Genomic DNA, 24,745 nt, shown 5'->3' with positions numbered 1-24,745 from the left:
TAACAACAAAAGCACTCCATACACTGCTGTGCTCATGAGTATTTTCTTTTCCTGTTTATAATTGGGTGAGGCTCCTATGAAGAGGCTTAAATGAGTATTCTCAGAAATACTATGTTTTCTTTTATTCTTATAGAATTAATAAGTGTTTATGTCACAATATATATTATTCAATATTTGCAAAATGAACGGCATTGTCTATTCAGTCTGGAATCCATTATTTTCATTGATGTTGATACTGTTACATTCAGAGGGAAACTGTAATTATACAGTGTGACTGCTTCTCCTCCTGCTGCTACCTGGTGATTATACTGTGGGCAACTCAAGGCAGCATCTCATTCACTTAACATCCACTGTCTTAATCACGTGACCCCTTGGTGGCTTGTCCCTATCACAAAAAAGCAATCCCAATATATTTTAAGCAAAAATTACAGCAAAGAAAAGATATATTTTAATGCGAAAATTTCATTGCGACTTGTTCTGTATTTTCAATTAAGCCTTGCTTTTTGATAAACATGTCTTCAAGCCAAAGATGAATATCTTATGTTTAAAACAAAACCCCTATCACCTGTTTATTTTTCATTTTGTAAGAAAATAGTACTAGCCAATTAATTTTCACTGAATTATGCTATGTGCTGTGTTAGATGTCCTCTCATGTGAGAACTACTGCCTTCCCCAAACATTTCCCAAGAGACATGTGCACAGATCTCTGCCCCTTTCCTCCTCCATCCAGAACCCTGTTTGTTAATAAGTGTTCTAAATCTATAGAAAATTCTGTAATTTTGATTATGGGTAACCTTCTATCCTAGACTGTTCTCTAATATGGGGGGGGGCATGCTTGTCTAATTAATTTCTCTATTTCCAACACTGGGTGCAGTGCATGACACTCAGCAAATATTTCACTAATGCCAGCTGAATATGTAATTTAAATGTAATTGATCATTTTTGGCATTACTATTTTATTTAACTTTTATGAAACAAATATTCTACTCCATGGTCCTACATTTGGGTATATTTTAAAAAACATAAAAATCCTAGAGTTAGGAATATTCTAGTATTTGGTAATAACTGCACAACATTGTGAAGTCATTTAATTTCACTTGATTCTATGCTTTGTATATTTTAACACACGCACACAGTGTCATACACACAAACGCACTCACACAACTTACATTGTTGGTGAAAGTATGTAGCCTCTTGAGTCCCCTTCTGTGTTCCCGTCCTTCTTTAAACATAAGGTACCAAAGGTCAAACCAAAACCAGGGCATCTTCATTCTACGATGTATCATATCGCTCATCCTATAAACAGGATAATAGTACCTTATATCAGAAATGTTATCTCATGACCTTTGAAACCTGGCATTGATAATAGTAATAAATGAAATGATACTGATTAGTGTTCAAGGCTAATAGAGATCCATATTTAATGCTAAATGGGGAAACAATAGATTACTACACATATTATGGGTCTTAAGCAAATATTGATTGTACTAGAGAAATGAAAAATCCATGGTGAAAACTGCAGATGGCCTCTGGTCAGTGCTTCTATTTCTACAGTGCAAGCTTACATCCCAGAAATGTCAGGGCACTTGTAGCAAAGGTTTAGATAAAATCTGACTCTATGTGCTATGCTCTTTCTCCGTCACTCTTCTTAAGACATTAAAAATTCTGGGGCCAGTGAGATGGCTCAGCAAGTAAACGAACTTGCTATCAGGCCTGGTCACCTGAGTTCCAACCTTGGGACACACATGGCAAAACCAGAGTCTACAAATTGTTCTCAGCTTCCACATGTGAACTGTGATATGCAGGCACCCACACACACTAGATAAATATGATTTAGAAAAATAAGCAGTCTTTACAAGAAATTGCACATTAAGCAGCAATCTGTCACAGAGCTGTTTCTAGTCCCGGATTCTCATTTTAAGTGACAGGGCAGACAGACCTCTGCTCAGTCTCCTTTAGGACAGTCTAAGTGACAGCTGTTAAGGGGGCCTTTACAGGACACTATTCCAGGACATATCCATGTTTTGCAAACTGATAAAAACTTGATCTTTTCTTTGTCAACAACTGTTAAAATTCCTAAATTTATATTTTCTGCTTCAATGGGCATCTCCCATACTATTCTGTTGTCTGTGTCAATTTAACGCCAACTGGTAATATATGATGACTGACTGATCATAGATGTTCAGTAAATATTTGTTAGGATGAAATTAATTGAGCAATAAATTAAGATAATAAAAATCAAATCCTAGCCCCATCTCTTAATAGGTGAATAACTTCAAGTACTTTTAAAGTTAAAAAAAAAAAAAAAGATTGCCTCAATTGCAAAATCAGCACTTACTCAATGCAGAAGATATGGAAGAAAATAAATGGTCCTTAAAAATTCCTAATAAAAAAGGAAAGCATACATAGAACAGTGGTAACCACTGTGGTATAGATCTAGAGCAGTACTTCTCAACCTTCCTGATACTGCCACCTTTAACAATTCCTCATGTTGTGCAGACCCCCAACCATAAAATCATTGTCATTGCTACTTCATAACTATAACTCTGCTACTGTTATGAATCATAATATAAATATCTGACATGCAAGCTATCTGATATGTGACTCTTGTGAAAGGGCCGTTTGACCCCCCAAAGGAGTTACAACCTACAGGTTGAGAACTGTTATAGAGTGTTCATGCAAATATCTGATATATACTAATAGTTGACATGCTACTAGGATTGTTTATAATTTTCTTTTGCCATTTGGTAGCATAGTACAATTAGAGACTTTAAATTTCTGTAGCATTCAGATATACTACAATTTAAATTCACAACAATTTCCTGTTCCTAAAGTTGATGCCTATATTATGAAGTGAAATTAAAATTGTCACGTCAGACACAATCAAAATACCACACAGATAGGTGGGACTAGTGATTATTGATGGTTTCAAAGTCCAAATCAATAGCAATTTTAAAGCAAATTAAAAGACCCAACACACCATTCTGCTAACTGACCCAGGAACTAGCGCCCCGCCCCCGCCTGCGCCTGCCAGCTTGGAGTAGACCTACCCAGGCAGGGAGGAACTCCCTGCTCCCTGAATCTGCTAGCACCCCACTCTTCCATTCCGCCGACCGACCCAGAACTAGTGAGGAGACTACCAAGAGAGGCAAGACCATCCAGAGTTGTGAACATTGAATTCCTGGCCCCCACACACCACTGGGTCACAAGAGGAGATAGAGAGACCCCACCTGCACCCACTAAAAGAAGATATGGGAAGAAGACAGAATAACATTTCACTCAACAACAGAAAGACCAATATGACACCACCAGAATCTAGGGACTCCACTCCAGCAAGATCTGAAAAGCCCAACACAGAGCATGAATATGAGATGAACCCCAAAATTTTTCTCAGCAAGATGATAGAGACCTTTAAAGAGGAAACAAGAAAATCCCTTAAAGAAATAGAAGAAAAAGCAAACAAAAAATTAAACAAAATGGAAGAAAAGACAAACCAAAAAATTCAAGAAATAAACAAATCTCTTAAAGAATCTAAAGAAAGCCAAGAAAAAACATCCAAACAAGTGAAGGAAGCTCTTGAAACAGTTCAAAGCATGAAAGCTGAAATAGACACAATAAAGAAAACACAGAATGAGGCGATGCTGGAAATGGAAAGGCTGGATAAATGATCAGGAACTAAAGATGTGAGTATAACCAATAGAATTCAAGAGATGGAAGAGAGAATCTCAGCTACTGAAGACTCGCTAGAGGATATACATTCATCAACCAAAGAAAACCTCAAGTCCAACAAATCCCTAACACAAAATATCCAGGAAATATGGGACACCATAAAAACACCAAACCTAAGAATAATAGGTGTAGAAGAAGGTGAAGAAACACTGCTCAAAGGTACAGAAGACATATTCAACAAAATCATAGAAGAAAACTTTCCCAACCTACAGAAGGATATGCCTATGAAAGTACAAGAAGCTTACATGGCACCAAACAGACTGGACCACAAAAAGAAGTCCCCCTCAACACATAATAATCAAAACTCCAAATCTACAGAATAAAGCGAAAATATTAAGAGCAGCAAAGGTAAAAGGCCAAGTAACATATAAAGGCTATCAGAATCACACCCGACTTCTCAATGGAAACTTTGAAAACCAGAAGGTCTTAGATAGATACCCTACAAGCACTAAAGGAGCATGGATGTCAACCCAAACAACTGTACCCAGCAAAACTTTCAATCACTATAGATGGACAAAACAAGATATTCCATGACAAAAACAGATTTAAACAATACATATCCACAAATCCAGCACTACAGAAAGTTCTGGAAAGAAAACTCCAACCCAACGAACATAACTACACTCACAAAAACACTGGCAATAGATAATCAAATTTTACCAAACACAAAAAGAAACAGGAGGGCAAAATCCACATGCAATGATACCACCAACAATAAATCCAAAACAAAGAAGAACCAATGAACAATGGACATTAATATCCCTAAATGTCAATGGTCTTAACTTACCATAAAAAGATATAGGCTAACAGAATGGATACGAAGACAGAATCCATCCTTCTGCTGTTTACAAGAAACACACCTCAATTTCAAAGACAGGTGATACCTCAGAGTAAAAGGATGGGAAAAAATTTTCCAATCAAATGGGCTCAAGAAACAAGCTGGTGTAGAAATCCTAATATCTAACAAATTAGACTTTAAACTGAAAGCAATCAAAAGAGATGAAGAAGGGCATTTCATACTCATCACAGGAAGAGTCCATCAAGATGAAGTCTCAATCCTGAACATCTATGCCCCTAATACGAAAGCACCCACATTTGTAAAAGAAACATTACTAAAGCTCAAACCACACATAAAACCACACACACTTATAGTAGGAGACTTCAACACCTCCCTTACACCACTAGACAGGACCACCAGACAGAAACTTAACAAAGAAACAAAGGATCTGACAGAAGTTATGACCCAACTGGGTTTAACAGATATCTATAGAACATTCCATCCAAACACAAAAGAATATACCTTCTTCTCAGCGCCACATGGAACCTTCTCAAAAATTGACCACATAGTTGGCAGCAAAGCAAACCTCCACAGTTACAAAAGAATTGAAATAACCCCCTGTATCTTATCAGACCACCATGCATTAAAGCTAGAATTCAACAGCAATACGAATTGCAGAAAACCTACATTAGCATGGAAAATGAATAACACCCAATTGCACCATTCCTGGGTTGAGGAAGAAAGAAAAAAAGAAATTTAAGACTTCCTAGAATTTAATGAGAATGTAGACACAACATACTCAAACTTATGGGACACTCTGAAAGCAGTGCTAAGAGGGAAGTTCATAGCACTAAGTGCCCACATGAAGAAACTGGAGGAAAGTCACATTAGAGAATTGACAGAACAACTGAAAGCTTTAGAGCAAAAAGAAGCAAACTCACCAAGGAGGAGTAGATGCCAGGAAATAATCAACCTGAGAGCCGAAATCAACAAAGTAGAAACTAGGAAAACATTACAAAGAATCAATGAAACAAAGAGTTGGTTCTTTGAGAAGATCAATAAGATAGACAAACCTCTAGCCAAACTAACCAAAAGGCAGAGAGAGAGCATGCTTATTAACAAAATCAGAAATGAAAAGGGGGATATAACAACGGACACTGAGGAAATCCAGAGAATCTTCAGGTCATACTTTGAAAACCTGTACTCCACAAAATTTAAAATCTAAAGGAAATGGACAGCTTTCTGGATAAATATCACTTACCAAAATTAAATCAAGATCAGATGAACAGTTTAAATCGACCTATAACCCCCAATGAAATAGAAGCAGTCATCAAAAGCCTCCCATCCAAAAAAAGCCCAAGGCCAGATGGCTTCACTGCAGAATTCTACCAGAAATTCAAACAAGAACTAATTCCAGGACTCCTCAAACTGTTCCGTACAATAGAAACAGATGGGATATTGCCAAACTCTTTCTACGAGGCTACAATCACTTTGATACCCAAGCCACACAAAGCTATGACTAAGAAAGAGAACTACAGACCGATATCCCTCATGAACATCGATGCTAAAATACTCAATAAAATATTGGCAAATCGAATCCAAGAACATATCAGAAAAATCATCCACCACGATCAAGTAGGCTTCATCCCAGGGATGCAAGGATGGTTCAACATACGAAAAACCATCAATGTAATCCACCATATAAACAAACTGAAAAAGAAAAACCACATGATCATCTCACTAGATGCTGAAAAAGCCTTTGACAAAATCCAACATCCCTTCATGATAAAGATCTTGGAGAGAACAGGAATAACAGGAACATATCTAAACATGATAAACGCAATATACACCAAACCAATAGCCAACATCAAACTAAATGGAGAGAAACTCAAAGCATTTCCTCTAAAATCAGGAACAAGACAAGGCTGTCCACTCTCTCCATATCTCTTCAATATTGTACTTGAAGTTCTGGCTATAGCAATAAGACAAGAAAAGGGGATCAAAGGGATACAAATTGGAAAGGATGAAGTCAAACTTTCACTATTTGCAGAACGACATGATAGTTTACATTAGTGACCCGAAAAACTCTACCAGGGAACTCTTATGGCTGATAAACACCTTCAGCAAGGTAGCAGGATACAAAATTAACTAAAAAAAAATCAGTAGCCCTACTATATACAGATGATAAATCCAATGAGAAAGAAATCAGGGAAACATCACCTTTCACAATATCCACAAGCAACATAAAATATCTTGGGGTAACACTAACCAAAAAAGTGAAAGACCTGTACAATAAGAACTTTGAGACTTTAAAGAAAGAAATTAAAGAAGATACCAGAAAATGGAAAGATCTCCCATGCTCTTGGATAGGTAGAATTAACATAGTAAAAATGGCAATCCTGCCAAAAGCAATCTACAGATTCAATGCAATCCCCATCAAAATCCCAACACAGTTTTTCACAGACATTGAAAGAACAATACTCAACTTTATATGGAAAAATAAAAAACCCAGGATAGCCAAAACAACTCTTTACAATAAAGGATCTTCTGGAGGCATCACCATCCCTGACTTCAGGCTCTACTATAGAGCCATAGTTCTGAAAAGAGCTTGGTATTGGCACAAAAATAGACAGATAGACAAATGGAATAGAATTGAAAACCCTGATATTGACCCATGCACCTATGAATACCTTATTTTTGACAAAGGTGCTAAATCTATACAATGGAAAAAAGATAGCATCTTCAACAAATGGTGCTGGTTCAATTAGATTTGGACATGCAGAAAATTGCAGATAGATCCATACCTGTCACCATGCACAAAACTTAAGTGCAAATGGATCAAAGATCTCAGCATAAATCCAGCCACACTGAATCTTCTAGAAGAGAAAGTGGGAATTACCCTTGAACAAATTGGCACAGGAGACTGCTTCCTGAACATTACGCCAGTAGCACAGACATTGAGGTCTGCAATTAATAAATGGGACCTCCTGAAACTGAGAAGCTTCTGCAAGGCAAAGGAAACAGTCAGTAGGACAAAACGACCACCCACAGAATGGGAAAAGATCTTCACCAATCCCACATCTGACAGAGGACTGATTTCCAAAATATATAAGGAGCTCAAGAAGCTAGCCACCAAAACACCAAACAATGAAATTAAAAAGTGGGGTGCAGAACTAAATAGAGAATTCTCAACAGAGGAATCTGAAATGGCTGAAAGACACTTAAGAAAGTGCTCAAAATCATTGACCATCAGAGAAATGCAACTCAAAACCTCACACCTGTCAGAATGGCTAAAATCAAAAATACCAATGACAATCTATGCTGGAGAGGATGTGGAGAAAAAGGAACACTCCTCATTGCTTGTAAGACCACTCTGGAAATCAGTATGGCGGTTGCTCAATGGGAATCAGTCTACCTCAAGATCCAGCCATTCCTCTCTTGGGTATATACCCAAATAGTGCATGTTCATACAACAAGGACATATGTTCAACCATGTTCATAGCAGCATTGTTTATAATAGCCAGAACCTGGAAGCAACCTAGATGCCCCTCAACTGAAGAATGGATTGAGAAAATGTGGTACATTTATACAATGGAGTACTACTCAGCAGATAAAAGCAATGGAATCTTGAAATTCGCAGCCAAATGGATGGAACTAGAAGAAACCATCCTGAGTGAGGTAACCCAGTCACAAAAAGACAAACATGGTATGTACTCACTCATATATGAATTTTAGACATAGAGCAAAGTTTTACCAGCCTATAATCCTCTTCACCAAAGAAACTAGGAAACATGAAGGACTCTAAGGGATAAATGGTCCCCAGGAATGGAAGTGGCATGAACTCCTGAACTAATTGGGAGCATGAGGGTGGGGGGAAGGAAATGCTGCAACAAGAGCAAGAGAAGAGGAAGAGAGGAGAGGAAATGGAGGGGCAGACATATTGAGTTGGGGGAAGAATAGAGGAAAGAGATCAGGATAAGAGATACCATATCAGAGCGAGCCACTATAGGTGCGAGAAGAGGTCTGGAACCAGGGAGATCTCCAGAGACCTACAATAATGACACTATCTGACAATCCAGGCAATGGTGGAGAGGATAACCTAAAAGCCCTTCCCCTAAAATGAGATTGATGACTTCTCTTTATGCCATCCTAGAGCCCTCACCCAGTGGCTGATGGAAGCAGAGACAGACATCCACAGATATACACTGAGCTGAAATCGGGAATTTAGTTGAAGAGAGGGAGGAATGAAGAACGAAGGGGTCTGTACCAGGTTGGAGAAACCCACAGGAACAGTTGGCCTGAACAAGGGAGAGCACATCGACCCCAGATGCTGTCGGGGAGGCCAGTACAAGACTGATCCAGACCCTGAACATGGATGTCAATAAGGAGGCCTCTGCACTCCAGGGAGCCTCTGGTGGTGGATTAGTATTTTTCCCTGGTTCAAGAAGGGACTTTGAGAGCCCATCCCACATGAAGGGATACACTCTGGCCCTGGGCACATGGGGAAGGGCCCAGGCCCAGCACAGGAAGCTTTGGTGGACTTTGCAGAGCCCCGGTTGAGGGTTGAGGGCCCTATGCCTCCTGGGGAGTTGTGGGTGGATGGGGTGGGGGGTGGCTTGGGGTCGGGGAGGAGGGATGGGGGTGAGAGGAGGGAGAGGGAGAAGGGACTTACATGTGAAACAAGCTTATTCCCTAACTAGAACTAATGAATAAATATTAAAAAAAAACACACCCTCGCACACGCGCGCACCGCGCGCGCACACACACACACACACACACACACACACACACACACACACACACACACACACACACTTACCGATATACTGTACGGACGTACTCGGAATCATCATTACTTTGAGCTCCAATGTTCTTCCCCATAGCTGTTTCTGTAACACAGAGGTAGAATCAAGAGTTTACACCATTGTTCTATGTCTTCTTCTTTTCCCTTCTGAACCTCCTATTTACAGTTCCTGTCATCCCTTCCCTTTGACCTTCCAGGCAAGGTGACACAGTGTCTGCTTTGGTAACCCCCACCCCCAAGGAATGGCTGCTGCTTCTTGGGGAGAGTCTTACAATAACATTACTCTGAAGGATCCTGGATCCTTCCCAACCAATCCCCTCATTTGTCCCTCCCATGGGATCTTATTTTCTATTCAGACCATTTCATTCTCACAGCATAAACCCTTCAGACTTACCACAGATAATATCCAAAGCACAAAGAGTGATGTGAACAAAGCAGTTAAATGCTCCTTGATTGACATGGTTTTCAAGCTTATCAACCAATATATTCGCTTGCTCGTTCATGACATCTAAGAAATCCTCCAGAATTGTAAAATGGAATGTGGGCGTTAACAACTTCCTCCTGGAGCGCCACTTGTTCCCTGTACTGCAAGCACAACAAACACACCATAATAAACTAAAGAGGAGGAGAACCAGGCGCACAAGCCGTGAGCCCAGCCCAGTCAACACCATTCTAAAATAGCCTCATCCCCAGCATCGCAATGATCTCATTTGAAGAGAAAGGCAGCCACATATGTATGATGGTTTTATTTATTCCCACAGTGTCAATACCTGGACCTCATTCTATGAAATTAATAGCTAAAATTAGTTTCATAAGGTAGGAAATGTTGAGAATATTTTGTTCATTTCTAAGATGAATTTCTGAAATCAGCCTGTCCCCTAAGCCTCAGTCTTCAGACACCCATATGCTTTGTGACTCGACCTTAATGTCTACTGTTTGAATCCTGAAAAACAGTTTACTAAGTGCCTGTTCCTGTCTGAGCCTACTTTTGGGGAAGAGACATATTTCCAGATGCCAGACAAAGGCTGATTTATGTAAGTATCTGCGGCTGTCTGGCTGTCCCACCACCTTTTCAAGGGTTCCCTCCATCACCCATTTTCACTGTATTGCAGACCTCCTAATTCTGAGAGTGCTTTTTTCCACTTATGGACTCATAAATTCCGGTTATAGGCATGCCTAGCTAGGAACTGTCTATTACCATAGCTGGAGGCTACCAGACATCTGAACAATTGTCTATCAAAAAAATATCAGACAGTGCCTTACCTTGTGAGAAGTCCTAGTCCTAGCCATGGCTGTAGGAACTTGTACATAAATGATTTATCAATTTGCTTCGAACTGGTCAAAATTACCTTAAGAAGAGATAAAAAATAACAAGGATTTAGACATCATCAATATAAGAACTTTGGCAACATTTTATCAACATTTATTATTCTTTGTGATTCATTTAGTTCTTTTGCCTAAAAGAAATCTGCTCAGAGTTTCAAATATACAAATAAATTGTCATCCAAGCTTGGGGACTAAATGGAGCTGAGGGAAATGAATAGGTGAATCCCTTGATTGCCTTTGGCTCTTGTTTTCACTATGGGGAGTTCTTAGTCTCCTGAATTTAAACTTAGGCACAGCTCTTAATCACTTTACTTAAAGGAACTGGATGGACCTAAGGCATTACGGCTTTTAAACATTAGTCAGAAATATTGTCCCTCGTACCCTGACTATGGGACTCTTGGTTCAGAAACTTGGGGAAAAAATTTCACTTTTTGAAGCCAATTAGACTAGGTACACAGCTTTATCAAGAGAAAAGAGGGAACTTACAAAAAACCAATAACTAATTCTACCTCCTATTAAACAACATACACTTCCTGGCCTTATCCTCTATCCTTTTAGACCCAACCTTGCCCTACTAGTTCATCCAGAGCTAAAGGCTTGTCTTCACCTGGGAACAGTGGCTTTGCCACAACCTTGGATGTGAAGGATGGGCATGATGTTTCTCTGTGGATGTATATTTAAAAGCTTTTTTAAGTCTGTTTAATCCCCTTCTAAAAAAAGGTAACCTAAAAAGGACACTTGGAAATTGTGGCTCAACAATTTGCCAGCAGCCTAATTAATAAATAAACCATGCAAACCACACAAGGGCTTAAAATAATGTCCCCAATATTAATCAAGTTCTGGCAGTAGACTTGTGGTCACCTGTCCACCAAACTCCCTCTCCTGCCATGGTCCTTCAAAACAAACGTTATTTAAGGATTTTTGTTTGTTTGTTTGTTTTTACTATTCCTTTACACATCGATGATATAGAAAAATTTGCCTTTTAAAAGCTCATTCTCAGTTACCTAACATCTATGTCTCAGTTTCACTGGCAAGTCCTCCTTCAATAAGGTAAATACCCCTACCTCTGTCAATGGTGGGCAAATAAAGCAGTACACCCCAGTTGAAGCAAATGTCCTAAGGTTTATATATACTTAATTACATGGAGGATATCTTACTAGATTCCCCTACTGAAGACACATATCTAGTTGTTTTAAACGATTTATAAGCTTCATGATAGAACTTTCATTTACTGCTTGCCCCAGACAAAATTCAGCAAACTGTTCCATACAGCTATCTTGGATACATTGTGACTATTGGTTTTATTATGCCCCATCTATTACAAGTGTCCCCCACCCTGCCCCAAAGGATAATGCTAAATTCTCTTTAACAGCTCTTAGGCAATGTCAGTTGACTTTGACCTTCCTTGGAAACTCCCAATGCAGCTCTGCCATTCCCTTTTATGTCTCTTAAAGAGGGCAATGACTTAAATTAACCTTGGGTGACAACATCCACCTTGGATGACACAGCTAGTAGCCTGAGCCTTGGAATAACAATCCACTTTCTTGTCAATGATGAGATCTACCCCCTCTATTTATTTATCTCTAACACTCCTCTTCCCTCTTACAGCAGCCATTGGACAGTGAACCCCCATTGCAGGCATTTTTAGAATGGCTATTTCTTCTTCCCAATACATATATTTAAAAAACTTAACAAAGAATAACTTTCACTCAGCAAGGCTGGACCAAAACCACCCATCCTTCTATATCTCAAGGCAACTTTCACTTTCTTCCATAGACCTCAGAAGAATAAAAAATAACATTTACAGGACTTGGGAGACAAATTTCTATTCACCTCTTTCCTATAAAGACTACAGGTAAAATTGAATCCCTTTCCATTCAGGCCTTTTCTCCCATAAATAATCATCCTATTTCTCATGCACTGACCATTTTATCAGACAAAAGGGGCCATTGCCTAACACTATGGTGCTGGACTATGGCACTCTCTTGTAAACCCTATAGGAACTGCCACCCAATGGGCAAAACTGCAGGCTGCCTTTTCTGCTTCCTGATAACTCCCTAACTAACCTGTCAATCTACTAACAGAGTCTCACTGTGTGACTCAAGCCACTCCACTTTTATTTTAAGCCACCTTGGTTCATACCTTAGACTCCTTGTCATCACTAGACAAGCTCAACATGTTCTTATTCAGTCCATACAGGAGTGCCAGCCCCACACAGAAGGATACCATCTTGCTGACATCTATTTGTACCTTTTCTTCAACAGGCTCCCTGCTTCCAATTCCTTCTTTTACCAAGAAGCTAAAGCTTTACAAAAATGACTTCAATTATCACAGACACAGGTTCAGCTAATCATCCAATCCTGTACCAACTGTCAGTTACTGGGCACCACCACCCCGAGATGAGTTAACTCCCATGGTTTTTATCCTAATGATCTCTGGCAAATAAATATAACTCACATACATTTCTTTGGATCTTTTAAATTTGTTCATGTTTGCATTGATACTTCTTCAGGCTTTATCTTTACTAGTACACAAATCCATGAATCTGTTGAAACTATTTCTAGATAATTATTGCCTACTTTCTCTGTAACAGGGTCCCTAAACAAAAGAGTTAAAACAGTTAACACCCTACTGGTGGTCCTAAAACTTGTCTCTCACTTTGCCAACTTTGGAAATTTCCATGTAACTGCCAAATACAAAAATGAAAGCAGGGGACTAAAGGATTCCTTTATTTCTCAGTTTCCTTCCCTGACACCTGTGGGAAACTATCATTAAGAAGCAAGAAGTTTAAAAAACAAAACAAGCCAGTCAGTGGTGGCATACACCTTTAATCCCAGCACTTTGGAGACAGAGGCAGATGGATCTCTGTGAGTTTGGGGCCTGTTTGGTCTACTTCTAGGACACCCAGGATTATTACACAGGGAAACCCTGTCTCAAACAAAAAACAAAAATGAAAGAAAGAAAAGAACAAAACCCACATGGTTTTATATAAACTTCCTCAAGAGCTCCCCAAATAGCTACATCCTATTCCACCCATTAATTGAATCTATGGCTATGTCTTTGCTTTGTCCTAACAGACCATCTCTGCTCCTCAGTATGACTGGGAAAAGCCCTGTGGTCTGGCACCAGAAGACAACCTGACTGCAGAAGAGGGCCCCTGTCCTGAGTTTAAGAAGCATTCCACCTTTTCCAAGAATCACTAAGACTATAGTAATGTTAATTCATTCCACTGCTCCAACATACTCCACTATTACCAACCACTACATCAGCATCCACTTTGATTGGTGTGGCCCTTAATTGATACACCTAAGGAAGTAGGACTGTAGGAATAATTTTTCTGAGAATGCTGCCTGTAGCTTACCATTACAAATCACACTTTCACTCCATCTGTAACAAGTTAATAATGTGACCTGAGATCATTTATGACTATGTTTTTATTCTGCTTATATGCTGTACATTCAGCTTGTTTAGAATGACTGGACTTTTGAGAAAGAAACAATGGAATGAATCTTACTCTACTTTGGATTCCCAATGTGATTAACTCCTATAAGCTCACTGAATTGCATTGCTTGAATGTACCATAGTTCCTGTTTTTTCTTTGTAGCCCACTCATGCCTCTGACTAAGAACAATTTATGTGTGCCTAAGATATAGTAACTAGACCTAAAACCATTCCTTGAAAGCAACAAAACATTGAAAGCAACACATACACACAGAGATACCCCACACACATCTACACCCCCCATACACACACACCTCACACACACAACCCACACACTTACAAACACACTACATAGTCTCTCTCTCTCTCTCTCTCTCTCTCTCTCTCTCTCTCTCTCTCTGACACACACACACACAAAAACACACATGCAATATTGAAAGAAGCATGTGGGCAGACATAATATCTGGTTGTGGCTTTATGTGCTATTCTGAGTCAAAATGGTTAGAAAAACTTTTTTTTTTACTTTATGACAATCCTATAAGAGATGATTAAGACAAAATTTCCTCATTCCTTCTCAATACCATATTCACTGTACTGTTTAATGGACAGAATATCCTCTATGGTGATTTAATGAGAATGGTCCATATATAGAGATATAGATATACATATAGATATATGTGTGTATGTATATATGTATGTATGTGTAAGTTTGTGTGTGTGTGTTCATATATTTGAATAATTGGTCTCCTGTTGGTGGAACTGTTTGAGAAAGGATTAAGAGGTGTGGCCTTGTAGAATGAGGTGTGACACTGAAGTTTAACTTTGATGTTTCAAAAGCCCATACCATTTTCCAGTTAGTTCTCTTACCTAATTTTTGTGTAGTGAGATTTGAGCTCTCAGCTACTACTAGCACCATGTCTGCCTGCCTGCTGCTTCCCTGACATGATAGTCATAGACTGGCCCTCTGAAACTATAAGCTGCAAATTAAACTTGGTCATGGTATTTAATTACAAGCAATATAACTAAGACAGCTTCTGTTCCAGACATCAAGTCAGATCACTTGAGAATATTCTGGGCTTGCTACTGGGCAAACAACCCAAGGCTTAGTTTCTTTTCCTTGTGCTCTACATCCTCAGTATGGTAATAAATTTATCACTGATACAATAGGAGACTCTGAAAACCATGATAGAAACACACCTATTTTATTAGGTATGAATTTTGGATTCTTAAAATTGTCTGGTATACTAGGTTTGGTGCAGGGCCTCTGCACTAGCTGTTCAGGAGGCTGAGGCTGGAGAGTTACAATTTCAAGGGTAGCCTGGAGCTACAGCATGAGTGCAAAGCCACCTTGGGCAACCCAGGTTCTCAAAATTAGAAAAAAAAGAAAAAGGCATCGACCTTAAAGGAAGAGCATTTGTATGATATGCAGTGGACTTAGATTTAGTTTCCAATACAAAACAGAACACTAAAACTCCCAAACAACAACAACAACAACAACAGAAATCTCTCTCAGAAGACTTCTTTCAAAAGGAGAACAAGTATCTTGAGACCTAATGAGAAATGCATACAGCTGTGGGGAGTTATTCTCCCAGGATTGCAATTGAACTGCAGCAAGAAATCACTGAATGGCCTGCACAGAGCCTCCTGAGCAAAATGCTCTTTGGCTGGCGTGTAATGAAACTTGAAGCTGTATTTGTGCCTTGCGTCCTGATGAACTTCTTACATCATAGCCTACATACAGAGCACGCTATCCACTGTAATAGCATACCCACCTCCACGTTCTCTGCCTTGTAAAGGGCCACCAGGGGTACTGGTCCAATCCAAAGCTTAATGAGTGGCAGGTGCCGGAATTCTTCTGTGTACTGAATTAACTGCTGAAAAAAGTCTGGAAGAAAAATATTTTGTCCTAAATTCCATGGAGACCAGAATTTGTTGTTTGAGTTGTACAACAGTCCATTATCTCCTGTCAATAAATACACAAGGTATGTGACATATCACCATGAAAGGGAGCTGGGCAGTGGATGGGAGCTCCCGTGAGTGTTACAACATTCCGGTAGCTGTAAGGTCATTTAAAAATATTACCTGTCCTTCAAATAAATGTAACATTATTAAGATTTGATGCGACAAAATGTACATTCTTAATAAATCAGTACCCAATGCCATGGAACTGAAAATGGTAGAATCTGGCTTTGTCCCAAGACCCCAGCACCTGGCATCTGAACCATGGTACCACACTTGGAAAAGAAACTCCAAACATATCTTAGATTAAAAAATACTGTCAGTACTGTCAAAATGGTAGGGAATGAGCAGGAAAGATGATCTAGCCAGTAAAGTTATAGGCTGCCATCCTGAGTTGATCCCTGGGACCCACATGGTAGAAGGAAAGAGCTGACTCTAGGTAGATGACGGTTGACCGCCACACATGCACTGTGATGCACATACACAAACACACACACACACACACACACACACACACACAGACACTATGATGCACACACACACACACACACACACACACACACACACACACAGACACACACACACACACACACACACACACACACACACACACACACACACACACACACACACACACACACACACACACACACACACACACATTAAATAAATGAATGAATAAATAAATGTTAACTAAGAAATTGTTTTAAAATTTTAAAAATTGGAACTAGAGAGATGGCTCAGTGGGTGAAAGCACTTACTGCTCTTCCTGAGGACTCAAGCTCAGTTCCCACCACACATAGCAAAGCACCTTAAATCCAACTTCAGGGGATCTAACATGCTTTTCTGTCCTCCACAGGCACCTACAAATATGTGCCATACATTCACATAAACACACACATATATCTACACACACATATGTGTATGTCTGTGCTAAAATATTTTTAAAATGGTGGGCTGTATCAACTCATTGGCTTCAAAGCATTCTGTTCCACATTTGTAGTGGGAAGATGAGGGAATTGAATCTGTGGTTGCAGGGAGTCAGATCCAAAGGTTGGGCCCTTTGGTTATTTAACAGGAAAGACTGGCAAATGTGATAATTTAGATGCCAACTGGAGTCTACATGCAATACTCAGAGTGAGGTCACCAAGGCCTAAATGTGGACCTTAGATGTAACACAAATAATAAAAACCCAGACACTGATATTGGGGTTCAAGCTTCAAGATGAAGATCAGAGAAGCAAAACAACTAAGCTCTTATCTCTACCCAGATTGAAGCAATCCTGCCCTCAACATGGCTGGAGACTAACTGCTCGAACATGGCTGGAGGCCAAATATGCCCCAGACTAAATATCTGCTCCTATCTTAATATACCTTAATATACCTCAAGTGCTGGGATTAAAGGCATGTGATCCCTTTGTAGGAACTATTTCTCTTTTAGACTGGATCACTTTCCTGTAGCTCAGTACTGCCTTGAACTAAAAAGATCTGTCTACCTTTGCCTCCTGAGTCCTGGAATTAAACATATGTTCCACCTCCACCACCTGGCTTCTATGGCTAGCTAGTATGGTTGCTGGAAATAAAAGTGTATATCATCACCACCTGGCTCTATGGCTTGTGGCTAGCTTTGCATTGTGAACCCTCAGGCAAGGTTTAATAAAGCATAAATAATGTATTACCACACTTAGCCTCAGAATAAAGGGCACAGCCTCTTACATAAGGGAAAGTATGGCTCAGAGCAGAGATTCAGTCTGAGGGTATTCTGACAGGCCCACTTTTGCTGAGTTCAATGCTGAGTACAAAAGGTCTCCATAAATGCACTTAAAGGACTTACTGTAGACAAGTCCATTTTAGATAGTGCCCTAGAAATTTGGCTCAAATTGCATTTTAATCATAAACTAACTGTAATGGTGACTTCTATAAATGAAATAAGTAAGAACAGCAACAAAATCCTTAACTCAGAGAGTTCTCAACAACTTCCCAAATAAGTCAGTTTCATAACTGAAAATTGAGCAATCGTTCTCTCATCCCCAAGTCCGGCACTGTTGACTGCATAAGCTAGCTGTCCTTGTAAGCAGCCACTCTCCTCTCAGAGTCATGAGAATGACTTTAAGGAATCCCACCAGCTCCAAGTTCTTTTCCATCTAGTCTTAGTCACTAAAGATTTTAGTGCATTTCCCCCAAAATATGAGACTTACCAAGGGCAAAGTGGGAGAGGTTCTAAGGCTACACCCCCTCCAAGTAGAATTTTGATCCCAAACATTTATAATTCCAATTGAGGAAATACAGAAAAGACCAAAATATCTAAAATCTGAAACCCTGAAGGGCTACATCCTCAAAATAAAATTACAGTAAAACAATTTTTAAAAATTATATAAAAGATATTTCCTTAACATTTCAGAGAGTGGTTTATGTGAAAAACCCATATAAAAACACTAGGATGCCTCAGAGGCTTCATTATGCAATAAAAGAAGTAATTACATGTATGTTTTTACAATCAAAACACCCAGACATATTAATAACAATCATAAGCAGATTAACTGTTCATAAAGAAATGGGTCAAAAATTAGAATATGTAAACATATCACCATCATTGCAATTGCTTGCACCTCAGTGCATAATTGCTGGCATTTGAAGTGTGATGGCAGACAATAAACGTGTAAGGATGACATGCATGAGAGCCCACAAGGGGGAAATGCAGACCCCCAAAGAGCTGAGGCCTCAGGATTTTTCTGTCATGGATGCAGATCCCTTCATTCCTTGAGGGTGCTTCCATGTTCTTATAGACACACACAGTTCTTCCTCGAAAGTCAACCTTGTGATATATTACACTTGTGTTGAGACAAACGTGCAAAAACAGTGCCTAGGATGAATTAGAACTCTGAGTGAGCAGTTTATACTTTCAGAAGTAGCAGTTGTGAGTGACCCACATGAAATTCATGCATAGAAAACAGGAAGAGGAGTGGGGAAAGCCGGAGGCTTGCCTATGTAGTACAGTCTGTAGCCTGGCAAGCCTGGCCTTCTGATGACCATGGCAAGTAGAGAAAAGCTCAGAGAGACACCAATTTGCTTTCTGTGTTGTTTCTCTGTACTCAAGATGGGTTGGATGCTGGGATTCTGCCCATGTTAAAGATGAGTTTTTCTTAGCTGGGCCAATCAGATTCACATACTGACCTCCTGTGAAAAACCCTTTCCAGACACACTCAAAATAATGTCTTGCCAGGTCTCATTTTACTAAACACTATAGGACACCTCAGTATATAACCAGGAACACTGAGTTGTTTCCTGAGAAACTGGCTTTCTATGCTAATAGCCCTTTTATTCTCTAATGGGCATTTAGGGTTTTGGATTTTTGTCTGCCATGATTTTCACAGTGGAATTATCAGTATATACTTTGAAGTCTCAGAGTGGAAGGGGAAGTTAGCTTTCTTTTGAGTATAGGCAACTAGACAGCATGAGTGTAACCAGTGTGATTTTAACATACCTACCTGTGATGGTGGGTAACTTCTAGCATAAGTCATGTTGATTGTTAGTTGGCAACTTTACTTGGATTTCCATTAGAAAATATTTTTGGTAATACTTTCCTATGATGTCCCAGTTTATTCATGTCAGGTTGTCCTGAGGGTACGGTTTTTGTCTGGGGTCACAAAAATGATAATATAGGATCTTAAGAATATTTGAAGTTGATGGTCAGCCTGGGTAGAAAGAGTAGTTTCTGATGCAGTTCTTTTTAAATGTGCCACGCAGTTCTGGCCATCCCAGCTTACACAGTCATGGAAATGAAGTGTTAAGATTGAATGCACTATCCCAACGGGGAACCACAAATACCACTATGTTTAAGAACTTTCTGATTTAAGATAATTTTTACATCAATAAAACAAAAAAAATGTATAAGACATTTTAAAAAGATTATTTCAAGTTTGTTTTTTTTAACACTCTTTGATAAATAAGGTTTTTGGAACTGGCCATATAATTTAACTCAAGGCCCAGGCAGTAGAGCCTGCTGAAGTAGCCTTGCAAAACTTCCTCATCAGGATGGAAATACAAAGGCCAAAAGGATTTTAACCCCCGTATTGGTCAAACCATAGGATGTCTGAGCCAGGTGGCTGACAAGCCTCAGACCAACCTCTGCTCTCTGCTCTCCTGTTTTCTTAACTAAGAGACAAAGAGGACTGGCATGAAGTTTGAGGATATTTGCAGCTTTCCCGGGGGAGTTATCCTCCTTAACTCTTTGCTCACCAAGGCAGGGGGAAAGAGGCTTTTGAGACACGGGGAAAAGAGAAAAGGCCGAAGGAACCACAGATGCTTGGAAATACTGCAACCTGTTATGTGCACACACGTTTGTTTACTAAGCTCTTTATATGATAGATGAGACAATTTGGCAGGCACCAGAGGGGAAACTAGAATCCGGAGAGCTGGGAAACTATTCTTTAGGGGTAAAAGATTTCTTCTTTCTCCTAGCAGCTAATGAGAAAGTGGGTCTGAGCGATTTGAGGGCCCCAAGTATGGCAAGGGTGGGGAGGAGTCCCTTAGGCTCCCCAGACTGACAAGAAGCCTAGCAGCCTTCAGGTCGGACGCTCCTTGTACAAGCCCTTACCTGCGCTGTTGGGTTTCATTAACAGTGCATGTCCCACCAAGGGGTAGGCACGCACCACCGATGGGATAGGCCGCATCTGCTGCCATTTCCGCGCATAGTTCGCCAACATCTGCAGGATGTTGAGCAGGACAGTGGCACCGGCCACCGAGACTGCGCTCGCTGCGCCCCACAGCAACAGCTTCTGCCCGATGAGCCCTAGCCACAGCCACATCATCTCTCTGATGTTGCTCTTTCCTTGCTGGCAGCGAGCCGGTGGTGATCAGAGGCAGAGTGAGGGAAGTCTTGCTCCAAGTTCAAGCCACAGGGACAGGACCAGTTCGGAGACTCCCGGATGCAGGAGCTCTGAGCTCAGCGAGAGGACTCAGGGCATGTCAATCTGTTTGCTCAGGTCTTCCTGCTCTGGAGCCGGGGAGTTCTGCAGTCACAGCCGCCACCAGACCCTGGGGATAAAGTTTCTGAGGCTAAGAGAAAGCGTCCCTGGTTTGTTAATGATGTACCGCTGGAGCCTTACGTAATCCACGCTGGTCTCCGGGGAGCTAGACGAAAGTGAAAGACCCGGAACAGCTTCTGAGCGCTGAAGTTCAGAATGCACTTGAAGACTCTCGCTGTGGGAAGATGAGAAAGATGACAGGGGTGGGGGGTGGGAGTGTCGAATTTAGGACAGCTTCTGGATAAAAGAAGAAACTAGAAATTCACACTACCAGCTCTGGGACACCTTGAGGCCTGCTAAGATTTGCTGTTTAGGATTTTGCAGCACCCGTGTTAGGTGTGGAGTTACGGCGGCGAGCAGTCTGTTTTCAAAAATTTAAATAGAGAGTCATGGGTGTTGAAACGCAGTCTTTGGAATTCTAAATCCACTCGTCCTTGTGCAACCTGCCTCAGTTGCTGCCCTAGGGCAGGGCTGGCTTCTGCCTCAGGGTCAGGCACTGCAACCACTTTGCTGTGCCCTAGACCTTTAGGGGAGTCACATGTCCAGTGAGTGTCAGCTGACCGATTGAGACACTGGAGCTAAAGGAGACTGCAGTCTAGGCCCTTTGCCCCCAAATCATCTGATCAAAGAAAGTCAGAACTTGACAGAATAGGAAGAGGGGAGGAAAGGATGGGAAGGTAAGATGTCAAGGAATGCAGGGTTTGGAAGGAAACAATAGCTATGATGCACAGTCAAAACGCTGCTAAAATCACGGAGCCTGCAGAAGGAAAAGGTCAGTGAGAGCCCCACACCCACACCCCCTTCATGGCCTGTTTTCTGACCACCATTGGAGTCCAGCCTTAACAGCACTCCTCTTTTTACACCAGATTCTCCTCACCAAAGGGCGGGACTAGCAGTGCTCTTTCCTAGTAGAAGGTCCCTCCCTGCACACTGATGAGGTAGAGTGCCAAGAAAAGTTGAAATCCAAAGAATGTCTTGGATTCCCGTTTTTGTTTTTGTTTTTTTCCTTAGTTATTTTCTTGCAGAGATTTCATGGATTGCCCACAGATGCCTGCGTGGCCTCTGGGATGTGAAGAAAACACACCCAGGGCTTTTCTCAGTTCAATTAAAATTTATTTTTATTATATATTGTATTTTATATATGCATGGGAGCGTGGAGATCAAAGGACAGCAGCTCTCTCTTTCCACCATGTGGGTTTGGGGAATCAAACTCAGGCCGTCAAGCTTGGCCCAGCTGAGTCATCTTGCCCTCCCCTCCAGCTGCTTTTTTTAGAGAGCCATCAGTATGCACTTACACAAGAAGTTCATAAACTATTAAGTGAAAGAGCAAAAGAAAACAAATGACAAAGCAAAATAGACATCATTACATCATTGTTTAAATTAGTATATTAGTATATGTATTCATATATTAATGCAGAACATTAATATATTTCATAAAACATAATAATATAAACATAGGTGTTTCCGCTTCTCTTAGATATTTTTAAACTCAATTATGTATTTATTTCATTTGTATACATGCGTAGAACTAGAAGTGCTAGATTATGTATATATTCAGCCTTAATATTAATTGCCTGTTTTCAAGAGTTGTACCGACTTACTGTATTTATTATATTATTTGTTATGTACTGCACATACATAAGTATATCATTAATGTATAAATATAGTGGAAGAAATCTTTTCTTTGCAATGGAAAGACAGTGGTATGGAGGAGAGGAACTTAGACAATGACTTCTTCTTTTTATTTCTGCATTATTGAATCACTTCCAGACTTCCTTAAAAAAACAATATGTTTACTTAGTCTTGTTAAGTATGTCTCATGGGCTTTAGTTTCCTCCCTTCTAAAGGACTGAGGCTGAGGTATGAGGTCAGTTGCAGCTATAAGAGGGGAAGATACATACGCCTCTATGCGATTTGCTGCTAATCTCTGTGGACAAACATAAACCTGTCTCCTCAAAAACTGGGTCGGGCTGTGCCTCAAGAAGTGACAAATAAGGGTACAGGCAAAAGAAAGTTCCCAAACAAGGAAAGGCATGAGTGCTACCAGACCTTCAGGGTCGCTCCTTAGAGCCCTGACAGTTTCAGGGAGGCAGTTCAAGTTAATGTGCAACAAACAGGGTGCAACAAACAGAGCCAGGACTCCAGCCGTAGGAGCTTTGTCATTAATGAGGAGGGTGGGTATTGAAAATCTGTCCTGAAGCCGGGCAGTGGTGGTGCACACCTTTAATCCCAGAAATCGGGAGGCAGAAGCAGGCAGACCTCTGTGAATTGGAGACCAGTGTGGTCTACAAGATCTAGTTCCAGGACAGCCTCCAAAGCTACAGAGAAACCCTGTCTCGAAAAGCCAAAAATAAATAAAAAAGAAAAAGAAAAAAAATCTGGCCTGAGGGTAGGGAAGGTAGGCTATTTTATAGATAGAGATATTAAAGATGGGGGCTCTGATAATATAATATAAGCTTTGCTACCTTCATCAGTTCTCCAGGTTTTTCTTCTTCTTCATCTTCTTCTTCTTCTTCTTCTTCTTCTTCTTCTTCTTCTTCTTCTTCTTCTTCTTCTTCTTCTGTAATGATTCTTCTCATACTGCCTTGTAATACTGAAGTTTCAGACTATGTCAGATGGCTGAGAGTGTAAGAAATGTGTGGCAAGACCCTTCCATAGGACAACCATGTGACAACAAAGCACACAGTATTATTGCCCTTTAGAATCCCCACTAGGAAGTGCAATGGTGTTTTGGGGGGCACATGGTTGCATTGCCAACACTAAGAGAGTAGATCTGTGACATGTGTGACCACTCCTGGCAGGTTGTCAGCCTTACAAAGCTAATCTAACCAAACAGGGAGGTGTCTCATCACTTCCCTACCTGAAGACCATTGATATAAAAGGGGGCTTTTCCCATTTGAAGGAGCCTTCATTGGTACATGATATGCATCACTGCTTAACTCAGTGTATTGAATATTACAGACAGTTCCCAAGTAATCCCACCCATTTTAACACCATCTTGGCATTCTCTTGGGTAATCCCATATATTTACAATATAAAACCATCTCTGGACTGATGGTCACTAGCTGCCATTGATTTTTCAACTTTATAATGATACTTTTAAAAATTCCACACTTGGTAGAAACCGTAGAAACTCAGTCTTGAATTTTAAGTTTTGACTTTTCCAAGGCTGGTGAAAAGTCTCGAGAATGATGGGTAACTGGAGTTCTGCATTGCCAGCACATTTTGGATACAGGTATTCAGTACTTGGTAGGATATAATGAATAAGACTTTGCATTAGATGACCTTTGTCCAACAGTAGGCTAAACGCCAGTGTCTGGAGGAAGTTTAGGGTAAGTATGTTAGATAAATTAAATGCACAATTTCCTTATGAGACTTTCAATTCCCAATGGGCTCTGGGAACAGGTGTACATGGGGACAGAACTCACTTTATAACTCTGGTCTGTACTTCTCCAGATACCAGAAAACTTAGACATTTCTACTCAGCCTGGCAATGAGCATCTGAAGCACAGTGTTCTCACACATCCCAATACTTATTTTCTTTCTCTCTTTCCAGTTCCACTGTATTTCCAGGAGATGAGGCAAAGGCTCTAGAGTCACTCTTGATCCTTTTCGCAACAGCACTCCAAATGTTGTCAGCTCAGTTTCAGAGTAAATTTAAAAGCCTATGACTTCTGCCTAG

General features: G+C 40.3%; 1 protein-coding gene across 1 annotated transcript in view; it reads right to left on the bottom strand.

Moving 5' to 3' along the window:
- The window catches only part of LOC100750743 (cytochrome P450 4V2), a 34,042-nt gene extending 13,195 nt beyond the window's left edge, over positions 1 to 20,847 (bottom strand). Inside the window, exons 1-6 of the mRNA XM_027391159.2 lie at positions 20,634 to 20,847; positions 15,851 to 15,963; positions 10,575 to 10,660; positions 9,706 to 9,896; positions 9,327 to 9,396; positions 1,170 to 1,296 (exon numbers count right to left, since the gene is read on the bottom strand). Coding sequence (XP_027246960.1) covers positions 1,170 to 1,296; positions 9,327 to 9,396; positions 9,706 to 9,896; positions 10,575 to 10,660; positions 15,851 to 15,963; positions 20,634 to 20,847 — 801 coding nt within the window. The remainder of the gene's footprint in view (positions 1 to 1,169; positions 1,297 to 9,326; positions 9,397 to 9,705; positions 9,897 to 10,574; positions 10,661 to 15,850; positions 15,964 to 20,633) is intronic.
- Positions 20,848 to 24,745: the final 3,898 nt, after the last annotated feature.

The sequence above is a fragment of the Cricetulus griseus genome (genome assembly GCF_003668045.3).
Source record: "Cricetulus griseus strain 17A/GY chromosome 1 unlocalized genomic scaffold, alternate assembly CriGri-PICRH-1.0 chr1_1, whole genome shotgun sequence".
In the NCBI taxonomy this organism is placed as follows: Eukaryota; Metazoa; Chordata; class Mammalia; order Rodentia; family Cricetidae; genus Cricetulus; species Cricetulus griseus.
Note: the sequence above shows the minus strand (reverse complement) of the source record. Positions and strands in the feature narration are given on the sequence as shown.